A 24,902-nucleotide genomic window follows, 5' to 3' on the forward strand; every position below is an offset into this window, starting at 1 on the left:
ATGTTTGCCACTTGAACCTTAGAGAACTGGTCCAGTAACCCCATTTTACAGGTGGTGAGAGGGGAAGGGTGAGCCCAGTGCGGGTCAGAGAGGCTGCAGCAGAGCTGGGGATCTCTCAGTCTGAACCTCAAACCTTCTACCTCCTCGTTGTGGGGCCTGGACCTGACACACTGAGGCCCAGAGAAGCCCCATCATGCCTCCTGATGGTTGTTTAGCAGTAGCCTTAGAAGGAACAGGCTGGTTTTTTTTAAACATGGTATAAAATTCAAAACAGTATAAAGGATATGGAGTGAAAAATCTGCCTCCTGCCTCTGAGCTCCAGCCTCCTTGTTCACATCCCATGATAATTAATCTCACCATTTCGAGTCTCCTTCCACAGACTTTGTGCACCTATTTTTAATTTCTTTCTAAAAACATGAGCATTGGCCTGACAATTTAAAAAAATACTCTTTACTAAGGTATAACAAACATGGTAAAATGCACGAATATTGTACAGCTTGCATAAGCTTGGTACATGTACACACCTGTGTAACCACCACCCAGATCAAGATAATGAACATGCCAGCACCACAGAAGATACCTTTATGCCCTTTGCAGTCCATACTTGGAGGCCACTGTTCTAACTTCTAGCACTAAATTAGCTTTGCCTGGTTTTGGACATCATACAAATGGGGGTCTGGATTTTAATTCTAAACCACAGATTGAGGATATTGTTGACATGGGGTGGGGGTACAGGGAATCATATCAACAGCCCCAGCAATCTATGCTCAGTGCTGGTCAGGACTCTGGACTCTTGGGGCTGGCATGTACTCTTTGGGTCAGCCCATTTTCTCAAGTTCTTTGGAACCATGTGTAGATAATGGTGATTAAAGCATAGTAATCCCAGCTGTAATGATTTATATTGTCATAGACCATGGAGGGTGGGTAAAACAGGTATGGGCACCACTTAATTGATTAGAGGCTAGGGCCTAGAAAATGCTTGACATGTTGTGGGTTCTCAGTAAATACTGAGAGGATGAGTGGATGGGTGGGTGGGTGGCTGAGTGAGTGGGTAGATAAGTGACAGATGAGAGGATGGGTTGGATGAAGCTCAGGTGGTTAAGCAGCATGCTCCAGTTCTAGAGCCTAGAGTAGTGGGAGTTGAGCCCCACCCCCAGGTCATTATGTGAATACACAGACATCCTGCCTCTGGTCACTGTCTTGCTTGCTGTCTTACAGGGTCTTACAGTGCCAGCCAGGGCGTCAACTGCATCCGTCAAGATGTGGCTGCCTACATCACCAGGAGAGATGGCGGCGTGCCTGCAGACCCTGACAACATTTACCTGACCACTGGAGCCAGTGATGGCATTTCTGTATGTGGGAGGGGTGAGAGGGCAGCTCCTTGTTATCCACTGTTTGCCCACGTGAAGAACAGCCTTGCATGTTAGGTCGAAGCATGTGTGCTTGATAGCAGGGTGATAAGGCCTGGGTGGAGGGGCTGGCTCTCTGTCTCTGTTGTTCACCGCACCTCGGTGGCCTGCTGTCGTCCTTACCTTGTTCAGTCTTCCGTGAACCTGGACGCTACTGCAGCCCTGGTTTCCCTCCAGCATGCACACTGCAGGTCTGGCTGGGAAGAAGTCCTGGGGAGCTCGAGGGTACCTGTCTTCCTCGTGGCACTGGCCTTCCTCTCACTCAGCAGTACCAGTGTTCCTCCTCTCCCAGGTGCTGAGGAGAACACGGGAAACCAGACACATCTGGCCTCTGCTTAGTACTGTATCAGACCAGCATTTAATACCACATAAGTAAATGTCAAATCATAAGCTTTCAGTTTCTCTTCTGGGTGGAGAGGACAAAGTGCCACAGGAGGTGGGTAGAGGAGGGAGGCAGGGCGATTTCTCCAAGGAAGACTGAGCAGGTAGAGATCTGGAGGATATGTAGGCATGAACTTGGGGAGGGAGGGTGCTCTGAGCTGAAGGGCCACACATGTGGAGGTCTTGAGCTGGAGGGAGGCTGTGTGTCTGGAAATGGAGAGTCACAGTGGACGAGCACACACAAGGAGGGCCTGGACACACAGATGGGGCCTGAGTCCCACAGGACCTTGGAGGCCACGCTGAAGATTTGGGGCATTATCCCAAGAGCAATGGGGAGCCACTGAAGGATTTGAAGCAGGCATGGGGCATTATTAGATTTATGTTCTTAAGTTACAGCTTTGGCAGGGAGGGGGCATAGTATGTTCATAGTATGATGTGAGGAAGAGCTTGGGCTGGGGGTCAGCCATGGACAGGGTGAAGAGGGGCTGGTGTCAGTGGTTACTCAGCAGAAGGTCAGAAATCCTGGGTCTGAGGGGTCTGTGGCCTTCTATTCCCCGTCAGCATGCTCCTCCCAGCACCTGGTTGGTGCTAGGTGCCCTCAACTCACTGATTTGCGCCACTCAAGAAGTGTGTGCTGCTTGACCCCTTCCTATAATGGGGTTCCTTTTCTCTTGGCCTCCAAGGCTCTTGTTTCTGATGTTCATTCCGTGCTTTCACCCTTTCCCAAAGCCTTTCAAATGCACTAATCTCTTTCTGGAGTCTGTGAGGAAACTGAGGCCCAACATGAAGTGGTCTGCCTGCTTTAAGTCAGTCTTTTGTGGCATTTGGGTCGGGCTCAGGCCTCTAGCCATCACATCTTCCATTATGTTCTACTGTCAAGGCCCCTCTCAATTCCCAGAGAAGCCTGAACACAGGCAAAAAGTCTTGGAGGCGGGGAGGGAGGCATCCTCAAGATTCAATAAAAAAATAGCAAAAGTCATTGCACTTTTTAATCAGGTGGTATTCTTCCAGCAAGGAACTGGGTCTGTGAGTAATGTGGGGACTCTCCCAAAAGAGAGTTTTGGTTTATTAACTGAGTTATTGCCACCTCCACCAGTGCCCCAAAGGATTCCTGTGGCCTGGTTTCTCAGGAATCCTGCAAGGTAGGGCCCACTCAGCTTTGGAGACACATTGAAGCGCCACCTGGTGGTAGTAGATGGGTATGTTATCCCATTTCAACAATCCCTTCCTCAGGGTACTCTGTCCAACTTGAGGTACTGATAATTACTGACAAGACCAGTTCCGGGACCACCCCAGACATACTGAGTGAGTTTCAGGGGTAAGGTCAGAATAATTCTAAGACAGGGCCAGTTTGTAGACAACTGCTTTAGAAGACCTTTTAAAAATACTAACAAGCATTGTATCTAACTCCATGCCCTGCACTGTGTTAAGAACGTTAAAGCATTTAATTTTGCTTATTCCTTCTGGCGGAACTCGTTTTACGTAGGAGGAAAACGAGACTCAAGGAAGTTAAGCAACTCCCATGGGATTGCTCTGAAGGCCAGCAGTGGGGTGACTGGTCAGGCTGGGGCTGGGCCCACGGGGTAGGGAGCAGCAGTCGTCCTGTAAGATGTGACTTCTCGGTTGCAGACGATCCTGAAGATCCTGGTCTCGGGGGGCGGCAAGTCACGGACAGGGGTGATGATCCCCATCCCGCAGTACCCTCTCTACTCAGCGGTCATCTCTGAGCTTGGGGCCATCCAGGTGAACTACTACCTGGATGAGGAGAACTGCTGGGCCCTGAATGTGAATGAGCTCCGGCGGGCCGTGCAGGAGGCCAAAGACCACTGTGACCCCAAGGTGCTATGCATCATCAACCCTGGAAACCCAACAGGTCTGTGCTTCACTTCCTTGCCAGTTTCTTGGGGGACATGGTATCTAGATGGTGTACTGGATGTCTGGACACTAAAGAGTTAAGAAATAATGTCAAGTCCTCTTTGGTCCCAGTTTCCCATTCCAATTTCAGATTTGCTAATGTAACGCCATAGAATTTGTTTCAGGCCACCTTTGGAGGTGAGCAGATGCAGGCATTTTTTTGGATAGAGTTGAATTGTTATTATTAGGAACAGTTTTTTCTCCCTATTTTTGCATTTGCAAAGAATCTCCTCGAGATAACTCACACACAAACCATTACCATTAATCACAGGCCTCATTTTACCTTTACTCCTACTTGTTTTTCTGAACCAGTTTTCAGAATGCTGGTGTGTGCATTATTATTTTTCTTTGACACAGCATTGCCGTGTACTTTGAGACCTGAAAAGGAAATGCCACGTTAAAAACAAAAGCAAGCAAGCCAAAAAATCCTGTTCCATAAGTTGAAAAGCAGTCCTAATTTTGCGTATTTTTCTTTAAAAAGAAATGTAGTCCTGCCTCTTTTGATCTTTCTGGGCTGTTGGCTTCATATGCACCCAATGCTGTTTGGATGCCAAGAACAAGGGCTCCTCTCTCCTCCTTTGCTGAGATAAATTGGGTCAGGGCCAAAAAGCGTTGGAACTGATTGTGGAAATCTGCTCTTGGGAACATCAAATGATGCTTCAATCAGCTGAAAGCACCACTTGAATTCCTGAGTGCAGAAAATGGGTGCAGCTGGTTTAACACTGGCTTTTTTACACCAGCTTTAGGGATGAAAATTCTACCCACAATGCAGTAGGGAGATGGCTGGAGCTGTGCTCTTAATTCTGGTTGCACATCAGAATCACAAAGGAGCTTTTAAAAATGTCAAAGGCCAGGTCTAGTCCTAGAATCTCCTAAGATGGGGCCTAGGCATCAATATTCTTTGCAGCCAAGGATGAGAGCCCTATAGGACAGTGGTTCTAACTTCAGCTTATTAAAAAGCAAATTGCTGGGCCCCACAGCCAGATATTCTGATGTAATTGGCTGTGGTGGTGCTGGAGAATTTGCATTTCTAACAAACTCCCAGATGTTGCTGATGCTTCTGATCCCAATTTGGAGTAGCAAGTCCTTCATCTTAGGAAATATACTTACTTTGTATTTTAAAGAGTGACAATGAGCAGGCAGAGGCTGGTTATGCTCTCTGCGGTCTTAATACATGAAAATCAGTCACCTACTGGAAGGTGGGGGATGGAGAATAGACACCCACCATGATGACCATGATCTTGTCTCTGTGGCCACTTGGCTCCAAAGTGTCAAACGGACCGGGACATGAAGCCGGGGCTCTCTGGGTTTTAAGACAAGCCCAGCTTGAGACCAAGGGAACTGGATGATGAAACTGAAGTCCAGGGGTAAAGCAGCACAGCTGAGTCAGCATGGCTGTCATAGGAGCCTTCCTCCACTGGCCAGCTCTACTCTGCTAGGTTGGAGCCCTTCTCAGGAAGGATCTGTCTTTGGAGTGTCCTTCAGCAGCTCCAGCCATGGCCTATGAGCTTAAGCAACCTCAGCAGAGAGCCTCACTCATAGTTTCAAAGTCCCATGCCAGACTCTTAGCCAAAGCTGGGTTGGCTGCCCATTCCTGAACCAGTCAAATCACTCTGATTGGCCAGGTCTGTGCCCCATGCCCTGCTGAGTTGCAAAGAGAGGGAGTTCCCCCTAGGACGTCTGAGCCCTGTTACTCAAAGAAGGGCAGGTAAAAGCAGCAGATGCTTCTGTTAGCTTGTGGGAAATTCCTTTGGCTGAGCCTCTGGTAGGAGGCACTTAGGAGACCCCCTCCAGCCTCTGTCTCAAAGCCACTCCTGTGAGGTGATCTTGTGTCCTCCCCTGCTGGGCCCACATGGGCCCTGGCCTCTAAAGCCATGTAACTCCCTTTTCCTGAAACACCATTGCAGGAGCTTGTCCATCCATTGGCTTAGCAGGTCTGTTTGGAATGACTCACAGGGACTGGAGAAAAATAAGCTCTGTCCTTGTCTACAAGTTTGCATGCCACACATAAGTGAAATTATTTGCAGACAGCCAGTCTAATTACCTCCACTGAGCCGCAGGCTTCCTGAGGCCCTGCCCCTTGCTTAGTTCCTCTTTGTGCTCCCCTTGGCGTTATGTGCACATGGTTTTGATATCCTTAGTGCTCAGATCTTTGCCTGCATTTTAATAGAATACAGTTTGTGAGATTGCAAGGCCAGGCGCACTTGCAACCAGGCACAGTGCCGTGGGGAGCCAGCCCCTGTCTGTCTCAGAATAGCAGCTAGTTTCTTGTGGTATCTAGGGTTGCTGCTCTTCTGGAACTCCAGAACCCTGAGCTTGGTACATAGGAAGTCCAGTTGGTGCTTTCTTGGAAGAAAAGTTGGACCTTTAGTAATGGAATTACATCAAGGCCAAAATCCTGTCTTAATCAATTCTATGATCTTATAAGATATATCTACTTTTTTCCAGACATATTGTTGATATCTTGCACAGACAATATAGGTTTTTTTTAAACAGGTAATGTATTCTACATACTACTCTGGATCAAGGTGTATATATATATATAAATAATGTGTACAAATACATACATACATATACATAAGCATACCTATAGATACACATATATGTACAGTAAAGAACAGCCATTTTTAGTAAGTCAGTGGTGCTTTTCCAAAGGGTATGTGAGCACCTCAGATACTCCCAGTGCCAGATTCATGGCAGGTCTCGGGAAACACTGGGGAAAACTTCCATTTCCACCTCGTGGCACTAGTTCCTTTTCCCACCTATGGCATTTCCTATGAACTGATAGATTATTATTTTGCTGTTTGCATTTACTTTCTAAAAGGGATGGTGAGTGTTGCCACTCTGTATTGAGTCATCAAGGGGGAGACCCTGAAAGGGGAAACTGAGTGCTTGCACCTTAACTTCCTCGGTGCACAGCTCCTGTGAACTGCTGATGGGAGGCTGGAGCTGGTATGCAGGCTTAGTCATTTAGCACTTATTCTGCAAATATGTGCTGAGCACCTGCTGAGTGCCAGCTTTGAGGATAGCCTGTGAGCCAGACAGACCTGTCCCTGCCTCTGCCTCATGGAGCTTGTATGTGCTTCTGGGAAGAAGTTGGTTACTCTCATCAGCCATACAAGGCTCTCCATTGATTGCTGTTAGTGGGTGGTAAGAGGGGAGCTGAAGTGATTGATTTAATCCCTTCAGTTTTATTTTCCTGCTATTACACTCCCATGCCTTTCTGTCCTTCAGCTCAGACGGAGACAAATGTGCCCCACCACACACAGTCACACCCCTCATAAGAATAACAGGAAAGTTGAATGTGAAACACGACTTCCTCCATATCCTTGGCCTAAGTGAGTCAGATCCCTGGAGGTTGACTACACCCCACCAGACACAGCAGCTAAGGAGGGTGATCTCTTAGGGTCATGAAGGGAGCACAGGACACTGAGTGGTTCTGGGTAGTGTTTTCACCTAGGGACAACTTAAACAGCATTAAACCTACATTCTGGTTTTCTTGGGAAATTCTTTAGGTCAGGTGCAAAGCAGGAAGTGCATAGAAGATGTCATTCACTTTGCCTGGGAGGAGAAACTCTTTCTCCTGGCTGATGAGGTGAGAATGGCCCAGCTCTCCCCTCCGAGAGCTTCTCTTCTAGGGGAGGGAACCAGGCCTGATTGTTCTGTATACAGAGAGAACTTGTGGGTGTTAGGGAGATTGTAACCAAGGATGAGGATGTTCAGTGTTATATAACATGTGAATAGGACCTAAATCTTTCGTATATTGGTTTGGACTCTTGGTTATAAATTTCAGAAATTTAACCCAAACCACTTTAAACTTAAAAAAGAGAAGTTGAAAGATGGTGATTGTCACAGGTGTGGGGCTGGATCCAGGGACTCAAACCGTACTGTTCAGAGTCTCTCTTTTATGTTACCCTCACACATTGGCCTGCCCTCCTCTCAGCCTAGAAAGAGAGCATTTCTTCCTGGTGGTTGCAGCAGAAGTCTCAGAATTGAGCCTTACTGGTGCAGCTCCTGTGGCAGACCCATTGCTGAACCAATCACTGTGGCCTGGGGCTTAGAATATGCAAATTGACTAGGTCCTAAGCAAGGAGTCGGTCCCTGTCCTCCCAAACCTCCAAATGAGGTAGGTGCAGGGGAGTTGTTCCCTGAGGGCACATTTAGGTGCTCTTTCTCAAGGGAGGGTGGGTGCTGGGGGACATGTGCTGGTGCCCTGTGCCTCCTTGGGTGTCCATATTCACCATTTCATTTAGTTTTCACAGTAGCCTATGAGGAGGGGAATCTTAGTTAACCCAATGGCTATTGCTTCTTGAACACCATCTCTGGAGCCGGTGCCTGCCCATTTTTTCCTGCTTTGCAAGGAAGGAATGGAAAACCTGTCAAATCTTGTTTTCACTTCATCTTCTTTTCTGCATGATTTCTGGTTAGTGGAAGCTTCTAGCATACTAGCTCTGTTTCTTTATCCCCGCTCCTTAGCACCCCCTCCCCCTCCCACACACGCATACAGCTTACCAAACTGTTGACATGGTTAGCAGATGGGCCTAAAATCTTCGATTCTAAAGGAGAGGAGTACCAGGGTGACCCAGGTTTTCCTCGTGATCAGTGCACAAACCTCCTTCTGTCTGGGTCTGGGGAAAGGGAGAGGAGGAGAAGCAGAGCAATGCCTGGCTTGTTAAAGGTGGAGCCAGCTGACCTTCCCCCTGACCCACAGTGACCCCAGAGAGCCTTACTTTCACTGCTCTCAAAATGCGTATGGGACGTTCATCACCAAGGGCAGAGTGTGTGCTGCCTGATGAGCGCTGGCCTGTGCAGGCAGGCAGAGCAACACAGGTGGGTGCTGCTCGTGTTCACAGCCTAGTGGGGGAGGCTGACAGTGAACGTGGGTAGAAAATCAGTACCACCAACCAGGGTGGGTGCCACAGAGGGCTGAGAGAATCCCACTAGCTCGTCAAGTAGGGACATGGGAGGATAGGCACATGACTGCTTTCATTATTAGTCTTACTGAAGAAAGTAAATAGGAAGAAAACATGCTTGGGCAGGAGGGAGTCCGTGGGGGTCAGATTGTCACTGGTCAGATGAGGTAGAAAGTGGGCCTGGGGATGGGTGGAGGTGAGTGTGGGAGAAATCAGGTGGGTGTTCAGCCTGAGGCCGTTCCACTTGTTCTAGAAGGTTCCTTTGGGCACGTTCTGGCTTGTCCCTGGAAGTGGCACTGGGGCCTGGGCTTCACGTCAGGTGCCCTCCCTCGGCAGCAGCCTGCTTGAGCTCAGGCCCCTGGGGGAATTTCAGTGACTGTCCCTGTCCTCTCCACTCCCACAGGTGTACCAGGATAACGTGTATTCTCCAGACTGCAGATTCCATTCCTTTAAGAAGGTGCTTTATGAGATGGGGCCCGAGTACTCCAGCAACGTGGAGCTTGCCTCCTTCCATTCCACCTCCAAAGGCTACATGGGCGAGTATGTTGGCCTCCATCTGCCTCCCACTATCCCTGGGCCAACTGGTTCCAGCGCTCCTCTGCCCCACCCTACAGTCAACCCACTGGACAGAGAAGGCACCATTATATATGGCCTCTGCTGGTCTAGGAAGCAGGAGACAGGCCACACCTCCCCAAGGGGGGGAGCCCAGGGGTGTGAGGACAGCCCTTGTGCAGGGGCTTGCATAAAATAACACCGTGCTTGAAAGAAGCCTAAGTACAGTAAACAGTGAAAACAAAACAGTACCCACAGCAGCTTCCAGCAAGCGTGATTCCTGCCAAATTGCTCCAACACTAACTGAAATCTGAGGGGCCAGGGAAAGCAGACTGAGGAGACAAGTGCTGTGTGCACCCCACCCCAACACGGGCAAAGAGTCAGCTTCAGTCCTGTGTGTGTTCATTTGGCTAATATTTATTGAGCACTTGCTATGAGTCCAGCACTGATCTTGCATAGTAGTGAGCAAACCACAGCAATCCCTGCCCTCACAGAGTTTATGTTCTAGTGAGGAGAGAGAAGTAACAGATAGATGACTAGAATCATGTGACAGGTAAACAAATAACTAGAGAAGAGATGGGAATGCCAGGAACTAAGGGTAATATTGCTGAGGAGTTGGCTTTTTAGTTAAGTTCCAAAAGAGTGGGAGGGAGGGAGCTGTACAGATACCTGAGGGAACAGCATGTGCAGAGGCCCTAAGGTAGAAGCATACCTGGCATATTCCAGGAGCAGCAAGGGGACTGGAAAGGAGTGAGTAAGGGAGAAAGTGGCAGAAGTCGTAGGAGGCCGGATTACCTGGGCTACTTAGGTTAGTTTCTGCTTTTACTCAAAATGAAGTGGGAGCCATTGGAAGGTTTGAGCAGAGGTGTGGCCTCATCTGACTTGTTTTTACTAGTCTCTCTCTGGTTGCTGTGTTGTAGGGGAAGAATAGAAGCGCAGACTCAGGTTAGGAGGCTACTATAGCCCATGTGAGGTACTGTGAGTCAGGGTAGAGATGGGGAGAAGACATCAGATCCTGGGTATATTTGAAGGTGGGGTTGACAGAAGTTGCTTGATGGAAAAGGTAGGGGTGAGAAATAGGCATCAAGGATGATTCCAAGTGTTCTGATCAAACAACAGGAAGGATGGAATTGCCATCAATAGATGAGGAAGGCTGTGGGTGAAGCAGGTTTTGGGGAAAGATTGAGAGTTGGTTTTGGACACATTAAATTTGCAAATTCACATTGGATATCCGGATAGAGGTGGATGTGAGTCTATAGCTCAGGGTTGATAGACAGCTGGAGATTTAAGTCTGGGAGATGTCAGTGAATGAGTTGCTAGATTAATCTCATAGAGAGTGAGTATATATATAAAAGAGGTCCAAAAACTGGGCCTAGACCCTCACTGCTCAGTAGTTGGAGAAGAGGGGAGAAATCTGCAAAGGAGACTGAGAAGGCAGGGCCAGTGCATTTGCAGCCAAGCACATTCATTCTCTGACTTTGTGGGGATTCTGTTATGTGCCAGGTGTCAGGATGTGAGAGGGGTCTCATTATGCTGGAGGCCAGTGTAACTGAAGCTTGAAGAAATACCTTGGCCAGGTCTAGGGAGTTGTCCCCATGGGAGATTGCCCAGCTGCTCTCGGCTTCATTTGATGTGGGCAGGGGTTGATTTATGCTGGTCTTTCTGGCTATCCTACTAGCAGTGCTACCTCTTTGCTGGCCTTTCAAATGCTGTGTAACTTCCTAAACAAATCTGTCCTCTATTAACTCATTATTCATACTCAGGTGTGTTTATCACATTGCTTCACCTGCGCTGTTGACAACTCTTATAACAATTGGTCCCTGGGATGCTGGTTATCCCAAGCAGTCACCTGTTGTCCTCAGATCCTGAGCACCTAGGATTACACTGCCTTGCTCAACTTGATATTGTGCTCATCAGCAGAGGATTAAGCAGAAAAGTCTTCCTTTAAACTCTTGTTAGAAGAAACCTTCCTGCAATGCCAGAATTTATGTTCTCACTTGAAAAGTCCAGTTGTGGGATGAGGTGGAAACCTGTCTTTGCTAGTTCAGTTGTGCAGCCTGATTCCATAAGCATTTTACTGAGTATCTCATCATGTCGGGCTCTGAGATTGACGGTATGGGGTGTACAGAGGAAGGGAAGACTAGGTTCCTGCCTCAGGGTGCCTGCATTTCTGCAGTCATTAGTCTGAGCATTACCAATCATAGTCCAGGGAAGGAGGTACAGCTCCAGAAAGTGTGACTGATGGAGCTGATTTGGTTCTGTAAGTCCATTTTTAAAAAACTCATTGTTTATTTTCTTGTGATTTGACTCTATCAGTCATGATCCTTTTGATAGTAAGTAACAAACTCAACTGGCCTATGCCAAAGAGGCTTTTATTTTTTAATCCACACTGATAAAAAGTCCAGAAGTGAGCTGAATCAGGTGTCATAAAAATGTCAACAGGACTCTGTCTCTGCTTTCTTGCCTTGTCTCATTTTCTTTCTCCGCTCCACTCTCCTTTCGGTTGACTTTGTTTTCAGGCAGCAAAAAGTTGCAGCAGAAGTCCTTAGCCTATGCTCTTTGGCACCAGAGAATCATATGCTCACTCCTGGAGCCTGTGCAGGGGAGTGTCAGGCCTGAGTGATGTGCCCCTTTGCAGCAGAGACTAATGTATTAGAGTTCATGCTAAGCTGCTATAACAAAGAGGCCCAAAAATACAATGGCTGAAACAAGATGAAAGTGTATCTCTCTTCAACATAACAGTCCAAAGGTAGGATACATGACCACAAGGTCATTCAGGGTCCAGGGCTGGTGGGACTGCTCTGCCTTCTCAATGTGGCATCCATCTCTAGTACCGAGGCTGCTGCTCCAGCGTCTCCATTGCTGAGGAAGTGGGAAAGGGAAAGAGAAAGGAGAGAGCTTGCTTTTTCCTTGTAGGGAAGCGATGTGAACTCGGCACCTATCACTTCTGTTGACCTTCCATTGGCAAGCACTTGGCCACACTGTTGGCCATGGGAATGATTGCAGAAGGTTCTGGATAGCCAGATTGCACTGAGTTGTGGTCTCTCTGTGACTGGAGGGTCTTCTTCCCCTCTCCACTGCCCAGGTGTGGCTACAGAGGAGGCTACATGGAGGTGATCAACCTGCACCCTGAGATCAAAGGCCAGCTAGTAAAGCTGCTCTCGGTGCGCCTGTGCCCACCGGTGTCTGGGCAGGCTGCCATGGACATTGTTGTGAACCCCCCGGTGCCAGGAGAGGAGTCATTTGAGCAGTTCAGCAGGGTAAGTCTGCTATGGCCTGTGTGTGTCACTGCTGCAGCCAGGGTCAGAAGTATCCACAGTGTATTCAGGGTCACGGTAGCCAGCCTCTCACCAGATGGCCTCCAGGGGCCATTGTGGTTCCTGAACTACTGCTATGAGGCCAAGTCTGAGGATGCAGCTGGCTGGTGTTTTGAAGTGGAGGACTGCACATGCATGTGTGTGTGGGGCGGGGACCCCTTCCTCTTCCTCACCTGTGAGCACTACAGATGGGCAGGCACCCAGAGGGAGGGCCCATGTGTCCTGAGAACACGCTGGGGAGATTGTTACTTAACTGAAGGGGAAATGGGTGGGCATGGCATTGATTCTAGGCCTTGGGCCTGGCTCTGGCCTAACAAATGCCTTGCAGATCCAAGCTATCCAGTCAGACTCTCAATTACAGATGATAAAAACCCAACTCTCACTAGTTTAAATGAAAAAGGAATTTGAGGGTCATGTAACCAAAGGGTTTTCAGCTGTTCCAGGCTCACATCTTTTTTGTTTGTTTTTCTTAATTTTGGTGAAATACACAGAATATAAAATTTACCATTTTAGCCATCTTTAACTGAACAGTTTAGTGTATGAAGGAGATTCACATTGTATAATTGTTACCACCATCCATCTCCAGAACCTTTTCATCATCCTAACCTGAAACTCTGTACCTGTTACACACTAACTCTTCAGTACCCTCGCCTCTAGCCCCTAGCAAGTTCTACTCTACTTACTGTATATGAATATGACCACTGTAGGAACCTCATATAAATGGAATCATACAGTATGTCTTTTTGTAACTAGTTTATTTCACTTAGTGTAATGTCTTTAAGGTCTGTCCCTCTTGGAGCAAGTGTCAAAATTTGCTTCCTTTTTAAGGCTAACTAATATTCTGTTGTGTGTCTAGACTGTATTTTATTCATCCATTTGTCTGCAGGCCACAGCCTTTCATCCCCCATTCAGGCAGTACTTTCTGGACACATGTCCACCTCTGAGCCAGTCACTGATTTGCTTTGCCTGGGCTATATTCCCCATGCACATTACACAGATGGAAGTGTGGAGGGGTGGCCCCCCCAAAATGAAGCAAGGGGGCCATCCCCTAGAAGCATATTCTAGGGTGTTCTGTCCAGGGCCAAGACCATTTGCACTGCTGTGCAGGGGCTGGATTTCTCATTTTCAGAAGTGCCATCCTGGTATGAGAACAGAACCCATGGAGCAGGTGCCCCACACACTTCCTATACTCATGTGCCTGGGCACATGACAGCCTTGAAGGCCAAATGTGGAGGAAGCCCCCACAGAGGAATGGGCATTTCGCCCAACTCCCCGGTGTGCTGTGTTCAGGCACATGCAAGCCTACCTGCCCTCTTACCCCCACACTGAAGGGGTAGTTTCAGTGCTAGAGCCAATCTGTGATGTCGAGATTTTGACTCCTGTGCTGTCTCTGTCTCATCAGGAGAAGGAGTCTGTCCTCAATAATCTGGCCAAAAAAGCTAAGCTGACAGAGGACCTGTTTAACCGAGTCCCAGGAATCCACTGCAACCCCTTGCAGGGGGCCATGTACGCCTTTCCTCGGATCTTCATCCCCATCAAAGCCGTGGAAGCTGCTCAGGTCTGGGGTGTTGGGCTGGCAGCTGCTCACTGCCCTGGGGAGAGGTGCTGGCCCTAGGGGCTCTGGTCTTTGTGAACCCCTCAGTCAGATCTTACTGCGGGAAGATGATGGGCTCCCTGAGGCCCGGCCCTGCACCCCAGCCCATGGCCACCCTGAAGTAGCCCTCGGGTTCCTTGTGACCTCTCCAGCTGCCCCCAGCCCAGTGCCCTGCCTTGGTTCTCACAGAAAGTGGGGAAGGGAGGTGGCGGCCCTGGGAAAGAACCCGCCGTGTCACTGTGATTGGCATTGAGTGTTCAGTGGTGTGCTCCGTGCAGCGCCGAGCCAGCAGTGGATCCTAAGTTCTGCCCTGCTCCCACAGGCCCAGAGAATGGCCCCCGACATGTTCTACTGCATGAAGCTCCTGGAGGAGACGGGCATCTGCGTGGTGCCTGGCAGCGGCTTTGGGCAGAGGGAAGGCACCTACCATTTCAGGTACCACATCCTCTCTTCACCAGGGGGCTGGTTCGAGGTTTGTCTTGGGAAACTAGGGCTTCACATTAAGCAGGCTGGTGGCTTCAGAGTCTGAGATGGGTACAGCCCCATCCTCCTGACTCATAGTGCCCACCCAGTCCCACCCCCATTCAGACCTGCTGCAGAGCCACGCTGAGACCCTGTGCCCAGGGATTAAACAAAACTGGGTGGGCTCCAGGGTCATCTTGGCCACTCTGCCTCCCTTTATCACATACTGTGAAATGTTCCCAGTGTGTTTTTACTTGTCTGTTTTTTAAAATTTATTTAATTTTTATTTTTTTGAGAGGGCATCTCTCATATTTATTGATCAAATGGTTGTTAACAATAAAATTCTGTATAGGGGACTCAATGCACAATCATTAATCAACCCCAAGCCTAATTCTCAACAGTCTCCAATCTTCTGAAGCATAACAAACAATTTCTTACATGGTGAACAAGTTCTTACATGGTGAACAAGTTCTTACATGGTGAACAGTGCAAGGGCAGTCATCACAAAAACTTTCAGTTTTGATCATGCATCATGAACTATAAACAATCAGGTTAAATATGATTACTCATTTGATTTTTATACTTGATTTATATGTGGATCCCACATTTCTCCCTTTATTATTATTATTATTATTATTATTATTATTATTATTATTATTTTTAAGAAAATGCTGAAGTGGTAGGTAGATGTAAGATAAAGGTAGGAAACTTAGTTTAGTGTTGTAAGAGAGCAAATGTAGATGATCAGGTGTGTGCCTGTAGACTATGTGTTAATCCAAGCTAGACAAGGGCAATAAAACATCCACGGATGCAGACGATTTCTCTCAAAACAGGGAGGGAGAGGTTCTAAGCCTCCCCTCTGTTGATCCCAAATTTCTCACCTGATGGCCCCCCTGCGACTGTGCCTGTCTTAGGTTGTTCCTCCCTTGAGGAATCTTACCCGTCTCTGGCTAACCAGTCATCTTCTGGGGCCATACAGGGAAATGTAAAGTTGGTAAGTGAGAGAGAAGCAATATTCTTTGAAAAGTTTAGCTTTTTACTTCTTTGCAGATTTATGCCCTGTGGCTTCTATGCCCAGCATTTGTCTTGAAGTATCTTTCCCACTTGGAAGAATTATGATATTCAGTGATTTTCGATATGAGGCACAAATTCTACTAAAGGGCTGTAATTAGGAAGGAAGAAGAAAAGCTATAGAAGTAGTAGATGGAAGAAAACATGGGAAGATTGATTATTTCTTTGACATAACTTCTTGTAGAGTAACATAAGCACGTATAGGTTTTAATGAACTACTAATTAAATTGTGTACACACATTAACAGAATAGGAATACAGATACATAACAAAAGCAGACCTACAATTACCAGCCATATCCAGTGAAACCAAGAAAACCAGTTAGGTACCTTAGGCATTTGTGAAAACTTATCAATAATATGATGGATATTGTCTAACTGAATTTGAATAGTTTGAGAAAAATCAGACAAATTAAAACAGCACATTCCTGGGAACTGCTCACATCCCATATGTTCTTTTAACAGTAGATAGTCTATAGTCGCAAGATTTTGGAGCACTGCAACTTGCACTTCTCCTAATTCTTGGTTGAGTTCTGACAATATAGATCCAGTCAAATTTGTTGTTTTACTGTATGCACAGGTCAGCTTAGATATCTCCTTCTTCATTCCAATGACAAGTCCAGAAACCGGCGGAATGAATGCAGCTACAACTGCAACAGTACCAGGATCTTTGTTGAAGTTTTTTGATGATCATACTTGCCTGTTTTAACCTCCATGATAGCAGTGTCCAGCATCCAGGTGCTCAGTAGCTATCCACTGTACTGAACACCTGCCAGGATGCTGCATCTGAAACAATGGACTTGGCTCCACTTACTGTGATGCATTTCACAGGCCATGTAACTCTGCCCCTGTGGAGGGGAACTCCTAGAGCTGAGGCAGCTGGAGCAGCTTGGCCAGGGTTTCCCCACTACAGCCAGCCCTGTTCAGAAGAGCACTTCTCCATGCACACTGCTTTCAGACGCCTCCTGCAGTAGGTGCTCAGAGCAGAAATGTCATGAACTTAGCACCTTGAGCCAAATCTTGCCTCAGTTCAAGGTTGTGGGCAGTGTGCACCAGGTGGACAAACTTGTGTGTCTCGCCTTTCCACCTATTAGGTCCACCTTGGCAATTCATAGCTTGTTCATAAGGCAGTTAAATCCAACATGCCTTTAGGGTGAGGAAGCATATTGGCAGTGTTGTGGGGGAGGCGTTCATTACCATGGGACCTTGGGAGTTCTGGCAGGACAGTTGTAACTGGAGGTTCCCACTATAAGACAGAGAAAAAAGGCCCGTCTAGCAGGAGTGAAGTCTTGCATTCTATCTGTAGGAAACACCAAGTTGTGCTCTAGAGAAAGTTCTGTACCCTGGTCAGAATGTTCTGCAGGCCTTTGGTGGTGATGGGTGAATGTGTTAGGGAGCTTCAGTGCAGCCTCCGTCTTACTGCTGTTGTTCCTATGGGTTACTTGTGAAAAAGTAAATGTATTTGGGGTGGGGGTGAGGGCAGAGAACTGTTCAGCAAGTTTGTGGTCCTGTCGGGGGGCTGCCATCAGCTCCGTGGGAGCTGATAGGACAGGCCTGCCCCTCCCCACACAGCTTGTCCACACCTCCTCATCTTCAAGCTTCAGGTGAAGGCAGGAGCTGCTGGGCTCATTCCTCTCTCTGTCCCAGAGCAGCTTGTGTTCAGGCTGATGCTGCCCTCTCTCCTGACAGAATGACCATCCTCCCTCCTGTGGAGAAGCTGAAGACGGTTCTGCAGAAGGTGAAGGACTTTCACATGAAGTTCTTGGAGAAGTACGCATGAAGGCTCCGCAGGCCTCGAGGGAGACCCCGGTTCTCCAGTCTTCCTCCTGATGCCCGCCCAGGCCAGACTGGACTCACCCTCCCCAGCAACTCTGCCTCAGGCCTCGCAAAGGTCACTAGTCGCCTCCATTGTCATTTTACCCCAGGAGACTTCTTTGTGCCTTGATGTTGGGAGCACTTCTCTTCTGAGCAAATGTGGATTGGGAATATCACAGATGCCCTGTGTTTTTCTGATGCAGCCAAAGTAGGAGGGGACTTGCTCAGCATATGTAGCCAGTGTTCTTTGGATCTGTTATTATTGTTGCTTTGGAAAGTTCATTTGGGGTTTAAAACAACCAGGGTATGTTGGGAGAGATGTTTCAGATCTAGAGAAACAAGGTGTCAGGAAATGATGACTTAACCATGGGAGGACTGCAGACCCCAAACTTACCACCATCATCTGTGAAAAACCCTCAGTGCTGTGAGATCTAGTGCTTCAAACAGGAGAGCCGGGAAGTGCACTGGAAGCTCAGAGAGGGCCCACCATCTGTACTGGGGCCAGACAGCCTGGTTCTCAGACAAGAATAATGAAGGCAGTAGTGCCCAGGGTTGGCCTGGATGCCAAGCTAGGTTGTAGCAGGCACTGAGGGCCACAGCCAGGGTCAGAGGGTCGTGCAGGGGAGAGGTGAGAGCCAGGCTCCCAGTTGAACCAAGTCTCCACTTGGGAGTGTGCAGCAGGTGGTGAGGACTGCACACATGAGGGCTTTGGGGGTGAAGGGTTCTCTAGAGAATGCTCTGGCTGGGTCCTCCATCAGAGAGGTCTCACTGGACTTCAGGGACACAGGGCCCAGCCAACCAATATCCCAGTCACATGGAAGGATACTGCTTGGTGGCGTGGATCCATCTCTTAATCCACCAACTGTTCTCACCCAAGGGCTTCATTGAACCTTCACACACATCTCCCCCTGCTGGCGACAGGAGGGATAATGAAACACTGAAAATGTCCTAATGAGGGAGGGGCATCCTCAAGGACTTGGATGCAGTCACACACCTCACTCTCCTCCTGTAGCATCTGTTGCCTCAAACAAAGTTGGTCCATTCCCTGGCCCTCTATTGGTCAAAATGGCTGCAAGTTTGGCTGCTGTAGAAGAGTACATGTGATCAGTTAGAAGTTTATAAAACTTTGAATGCAAAGTGTTTTGCCTCCACACTTGCTGCTGGCTCCCCTTCCAGACTCTGCAGGCTGTCTTGAGCATCAGTCATCTCTCCCAGTCAGGGGCCTATCATCTGCCAAAGCTGCAGCCTGTCTGGCATTAGCAAACCTGGGTAGGGGTCCAACCCACACTCCCCGAAGGTAGGCACTGTGGTCTGCATGCAGGCTTAGTGCCCCCTTCTCCTTTACCAAGATGCCCCTCCTGCCATCAGCCTTCCACAGTGGACAGCTAGGGAAGCCAAGGCCAGCTCAGGAGTCTGGGGACCAATAAGTCCCAAACAGGAATTAAAGGAGCTGTAGAGAAGAATATGAAGAGTAGTGAGCTTTGAAGGAAGCCTTCTGTGCTATAACTTCCATGCAGGGGAACACAATAGACAACTTCAAAATGTCACTACTCACTAGCTTACAATCCCTATGGAGAAAGTAGCCACAGTCTCAAGTAACAAAGGGAATGTTTTGGAACTTTTCCTTCCTTAACAAATTGAAAAATTGCACTTGTGCTCGTCATATGGTACATAAACCAGGATGTGTCCCAGAGTTGTGAGATTTCTGGTGGAAAGGTAAAATAGTAGAAGCTAGTATATTTTTTATATTTTTATAACAGTTTCTTTTTCATGGGGGGAAGGGGAGTTAGTATTTGTAGTCATTTAACAAGTCCAGTAGTTTTTTATAAATCTCTTTAGATTATAAATAACCCCTAAAAAATTTGCAGCGTTTACATGATTTTTTAAAAGATGCCATATATACACTTGGTTTGCTTTTAAAATAAATGAATAAAAACATAAGGTCGGCTGGTTTAGGAGATTAACTTCATTCAGGTAGGAATGCTGATCATGATAGGTCTGGTTTTCTATGAATTCTCTTCTGGTGTCTTATTTGGGCCCTGCCAGAAAGTCGTTTAACGTTTGGGGTCACACTTTACATCTGTGAAGTTTTCTGTCTGAGTAGGTCCGCATGTGGGGGATGCTGGGCTGTGTCTTGTGTGTCCCACCAGCGGCACCTCAGGGCCAGGCTGCTTGCTGCCCTTGTGTTGTATGAATTTTCAGGAAATGCTGACAGGCCTGCCTGTCCCTGTTTTCCAATCTAGATTTTCATAGGCATCTCCTGACAAAGGTACTTAATGATAACTGCTGGAAATTTCTAAACAATAAAATACATGTCCAAAATGGTGACTGTGTTTAACCTCTCCTTGTAGTTTAATACTAAATATCAAGTGGATGTCACTAATTGTACATCTTCACTCTTAAAACTTATGTTCCCAGAACAATAATGAACATTTCCCCCCAAATACTACCAATTTCAGTCACAGCTTCCATTTCTTCTTACATGTCAACCCCAAGGACCCTGAGATGCTTTTTGTTGCCTAAGGTGGCTGTGCCTCCTCAAGTGGGACAGTGTTTAAATGAATACAAGGCTTTCTAGAGGAGGTAAAAGAATGAACAGCTTCATGGGGGTGGGGGCAGCTGGAGAAAGGGGGTCTTGGATAAAAGCAGTACAAGCCATTTCCCCACACTTCAGAGCCACATCAGCTTTGATGTGTGGTTTTAGAATTCAAAACTTATTTTTTCTCCCAAAGCTAGAATTTTTATATCTTTATTAAAGATAATTTGGAAAATAGAAGAAAAGGTAGGACTCTTTCCGTTGGAAGAAATTGAAACTTGCTCAAACTATTTTAAGCAAAAAAGAATTTATTGAAGTCCTGGAGGGAAGCTGGCTTCGGTTCCCATGTTCACTCTGTGAAATGCAAAGCCTGTCTTGTCCAGTCTACACTGAAAAATTCCAAGGAAGGGCTTTGATTGGCTATTTTGGCCCATGTGCCCTTCCATGAACCAGTCTTCATGGCCCTAAGAGAAGGTTCCTTGCTGGCCATGTGCACAGAGCAGGAGGTAGAGAAGGGACTCAGAATCATTAGCCCCATCAGAGCCATTGGAGAAGCTGCTCTGTAGGAAAGGGGGTTGGAGAACTGGTGGCTCTTGAGGGGCTGGGGGAAGGTGTGTTAAAGGTGGTTTGAGTCATTACTGGTTGATAACTAAGGGGACTGGAGATGCTCTGCACCCTCCCTCGCTATATGCATACATATCTTTTCTGGGGACTAAACTTGGTACAGTTTATTATACAAATAAGGACTGGAAAAAACAGTTATTATTCTAGACTGTTTTCAGTATAGTTTTCTTTAATATGCATCGACAACCTCAGCAAATGTCTGAGAAGGACCCATTTATGAGCCTCAGACTTTCAGGGAATGAGTCCAAAGCTAGTAAGATTTGGTCACTGTCCTCAGAAAGCCTACAGATGGAATGGCCACCAGACAGTTCAGTACTAAAATTCGATTCAAGCATTGGTACTGAGTTTAAGAGAAGTACTTTGGTGGGGCAGAGGATGGCTTGGGGCAAGGCTGTTCTCTGTCAAGTGTGGGAGGGTGTGCACAGCCACCTACCTTCTCAGTGCCTCCTGAGGCCTGTCAGGTGTCCTGCCTTAGGCCTTCATCCTGCACCCAAACCAGGTGACACCCCATTCCCAGCGGAGATAAAGGAAGATGAAACAATACCAGTCATCCACCCAGCCCCCTTCCTTAAGAGGCACGGGTCACTTAGGATTTTCTATTGTGATTTCATTCTCCCACTTAAACAAAAAAGGAGACATACTGACGTTTTTTGTCTCTTCCATTCCATCTTTGCTCTGAATGCAAATACTGGGGCATCCCTTTGAAGTCCTTTTAAGGTATTAAATTTGAAAACTTTAAAAATACCTAGAATCTAGTGGTACTTAGAATGAGGATGGAGCATTTTAAAAGTGCACATTACAGAAAAAATATACAACTCAAAAAAAATTCTAATTATCCATGTAAACATGTTCATGTGGAAAAGCTAGAAAATAAAAGTCAAGAAAATTTGAAATCCCCTGTAATACTCTAACCAGAGTTAATCAAGCCTAATATTCTGGGAGGTTCCCTTGCTGGCTTTTCCTGATAATATTTCTGTCTGATTAAGATGAGTGTGTGTGTGTGGTTTGGGATCCTAACATTTTCCCCCTACCATACTAGAGCATGCTAGATAAAGTGCCCAATGAGCAGTTTGGATGGTACTTCATCAGTTCTATGGATGAGCCATCATTGAGTTCGCAGCACTCTTGAGCATTTAAATTGTATACAGTTTTTGGATTTCCAAATAAGCCACATAAGAAACATCTCTATATAAGCAAAGTATTCTCCTCCCTCACCCCTGTATTTAGGCTTATTGTGGAACATTTTCAAGAGTGGGTTTTTTCCATAAACTCCAAGGACCTCCCCAGTGCCGTCCAGAGTGAGGCCCACCATGGTGAGCACCTTGGCTCCAGCACCGACCAACTGTGGCGCCACCGATCCTCTGTAATCATCTGTAATTGGGACTAATCATACCTGCTCATCAGGTAACAGGATAACTGTAAACATTAAATAGGAAAAAAGTATGTGTGTGCATGTCATTCGGCACAGTTCCTGGCAAGTATCCTCACTAGCTGAGTGCTTTCTGGGATTATCTCTGCTTTTAGAGCAGTGCAATATGATATGTGTTCAATAATGTTGAAATTGAAGGGAAAAATACAGCCTCACTATGCCAGATACAATATGAAAATATACTTAGAGGCAAGGAGGACCATTTCCCAACACTTCTGAACATATTCTGCTAGGCAAAGTGCACTGGTTAGTTATTTTTTGTCAATGATAACCTTTTTTGTTCACAGTTTCTGAAATAAAAATGCATTAGGTCCAGTTACGTTAGAGTCTTTATGAAGAGGGTCCAATTTTAAATAACTTTTTACAACTCTAGGAAAAATGAATATAGGTTTTTGGTGCAGGTCCATCTTGACCCACAGGTGCCAGCTACAAACTGGCATCACTGGGCTCCTTTATATTTACATGGGGTTGTACCCTCTGCCAAAGGACCTTTGTGGGCCTTGGTCCCTTCATGATGAAGGTAAGTGTTGTTTGCCATTTCTGACAAAAATTCTAAAACAAAGTGCCCCCAATCTTTTGGGGCAGCATCATGATGCACATTGGGTACCAAAACCCCACTCAAGGAAACAGTGCTTAACTGAGGGTTCTTTTGGTTGTACAGGACAGGCTACACCTGAGAAGTAATGAACTGAGTAAATCAAACCCACATTTCCCAGTCTCCCTTGCTGGCACAGGGTCAGGTGGTGGTTGCTGGAAACTTCCTCAGCAGGAGGCTGCCCACTGTCCCTCTTCTTCCCCACCCTCTCCTTTAGTTGCTTGGCATGCAGCTGTGATGGGTGTCGTCTGAGCCATGACAACAAGGACCACGTGCTTGTGCAGAGTCAGTGCTGTGTAAGAGTTAGCTATTATTTTTGTTGTTATTACTGCAACCTAATCCTAATGACTCAGTCTTTTGGACTTTCAGAAACATTTGCCTGGAGTTCAGTTGATCACCTCCTCTTGGCTACCTTGGGTAGCTTTATTAATATGTGTTGGCAATATTCATAGATGGGCTAAAGCCTCTTGTCTTTCATTTGCACAGCTAGGCATCTGTGTGGTGGACACAGTGCTCAGTGATGGGGAAACAGCAATGAGTAAGTCATGTCCCATGATTTCTAAGGTTGATGATGCCCCATGCTGGTAAAAGTTGGGAAACTTGTTGGTAGGGGTGTGAATCTGTACAACCTTTTAGAAAGGCATTTTGGCACTGTCAACACTAAATAGCCACATGCTACTTTAAAACTATAGTAAGACAGTATGGTATTACTGAAAGGACAGACAAATAATAGAACAGAACAGAGTCCAGAAACAGATTCACATACATTTATTTGGCATAACAGAGACCACACACACACACATACATCTTTGACACACTTAAATTGACAAAATAATTTCTGACAAGCCTGCCAAATCAACACAGTGGGAAAGGAGAGTCTCTTCAACAAATGACCTGTAATACCTGGATAGCCATTTGGGGAAAAAAGAACTTCAACTCCTACCTCTCACATATGCAAAATTTGAGATGGATCACAGACCTAAAATGTTAAGTGCTAAAACTAAATCTTCCAGAAGAAAACATAAGAGAGTACCTTTGCAACTTTGAGGTAGGTAATAGTCTTAAGACAAAAAAGCAGAAATCATAAAATAAAAAATTGATACATTGAACCACATAAAAATTAAGAACAACTTTTTTTTTTGTATCATTAATCTACAATTACATGAGGAACATTATGTTTACTAGGCTCCCCCCTTCATCAAGTCCCCCCCACAAACCCCATTACAGTCACTGTCCATCAGCATAGTAAGATGCTGTAGAGTCACTACTTGTCTTCTCTGAAGAACAATTACTTTTTAAAGGACTTGTTAAGAAGTGATAAGAAAAGCCAGAGTAGGAGAAAACATTTGCAGAAACCAAATCTCAAAAGGACTTGTATCAAGAATATATCAAGACCTTTAAAAAGTCAGTAACAACAAGACAGACAACCCAACTGAAAAACAAGAAAGACTGGAGCAGACACTTTTCAGGAGGAGATACACAAAGGGCCCATAAGCACGTGGAACAATGCTCAACATCATCAGGGATGGGAAAGAATACAAATTAAGAGCACTAAGATATCACTAGAATGACTAAGAGGAAAAAGATTGACAATACCAAATGTCAAGGATGTGGAGCAATACAAATTTTGGTGGTGGGAATGTAAAATGATAAGATCATTTTAGAAAATCAGTGACTTCTTACCAAGTAAAACCTATGTCTACTCTATGACCCAGAAATTCCATCCCTAGTGAGTTATTTATCCAAGAGAAATACAAATTTTTTATAAAGTAAATAATTTAATGATAGAACACTTGAATTTCTTTAAACACAATATTTTAAGTTGCTTTATTTTTGTCTGGAGTACAGATCCAAAATGATACAAATTATAACCAAATACTGAACTGTGAATTAAGCAAATGAAAAAAAAATTCCCCTGATTTAGGTTTCATTCCTTATTCCCACTTATTTAACTCAGCCTGTTTCTATCGAAGATATTTAGTTAAATCTTTTAAGGACAATGTGTGAGGTCCACTGCCAACAGGCCTAACTTAGATGAGCCAGCGGCCTGTGGCAGGGAGACTGTGGACCCTAAAGCAGTTCACATATCCACCAGAGCTTATATAAGAAGGCACTGGTCGGGATCCCTTTCCATGTGCTGTGGCATGAAAGCTCTGGGTAAGCAGAAAGCTGGGGCATCCTAGGGCCCCCTTCATTTGTTTCTCATCTCTCAGAGACACTGTCTCATGCTGCCTTTTGTCCAATGTCTGGAACCTATTGTTTCATGTGACTATTATTTTTCAGTTTTTTTAG

General features: G+C 46.3%; 1 protein-coding gene across 4 annotated transcripts in view; it reads left to right on the forward strand.

Annotated features, from left to right (window-relative positions):
• Window positions 1-19,751, forward strand: part of GPT2 (glutamic--pyruvic transaminase 2) — a 33,609-nt gene extending 13,858 nt beyond the window's left edge. For all 4 annotated transcript variants that reach the window (XM_057492676.1, XM_057492675.1, XM_036927450.2 and 1 more), the window contains exons 5-12: window positions 1,219-1,352; window positions 3,420-3,663; window positions 7,220-7,299; window positions 9,021-9,157; window positions 12,255-12,429; window positions 13,889-14,044; window positions 14,403-14,515; window positions 17,301-19,751. In XM_057492676.1, the coding sequence (XP_057348659.1) occupies window positions 1,219-1,352; window positions 3,420-3,663; window positions 7,220-7,299; window positions 9,021-9,157; window positions 12,255-12,429; window positions 13,889-14,044; window positions 14,403-14,515; window positions 17,301-17,391 (1,130 nt within the window). In that variant the 3' untranslated portion in view covers window positions 17,392-19,751. The remainder of the gene's footprint in view (window positions 1-1,218; window positions 1,353-3,419; window positions 3,664-7,219; window positions 7,300-9,020; window positions 9,158-12,254; window positions 12,430-13,888; window positions 14,045-14,402; window positions 14,516-17,300) is intronic.
• Window positions 19,752-24,902: the final 5,151 nt, after the last annotated feature.

Source organism: Manis pentadactyla, chromosome 15 (assembly GCF_030020395.1).
Source record: "Manis pentadactyla isolate mManPen7 chromosome 15, mManPen7.hap1, whole genome shotgun sequence".
Lineage (NCBI taxonomy): Eukaryota > Metazoa > Chordata > Mammalia > Pholidota > Manidae > Manis > Manis pentadactyla.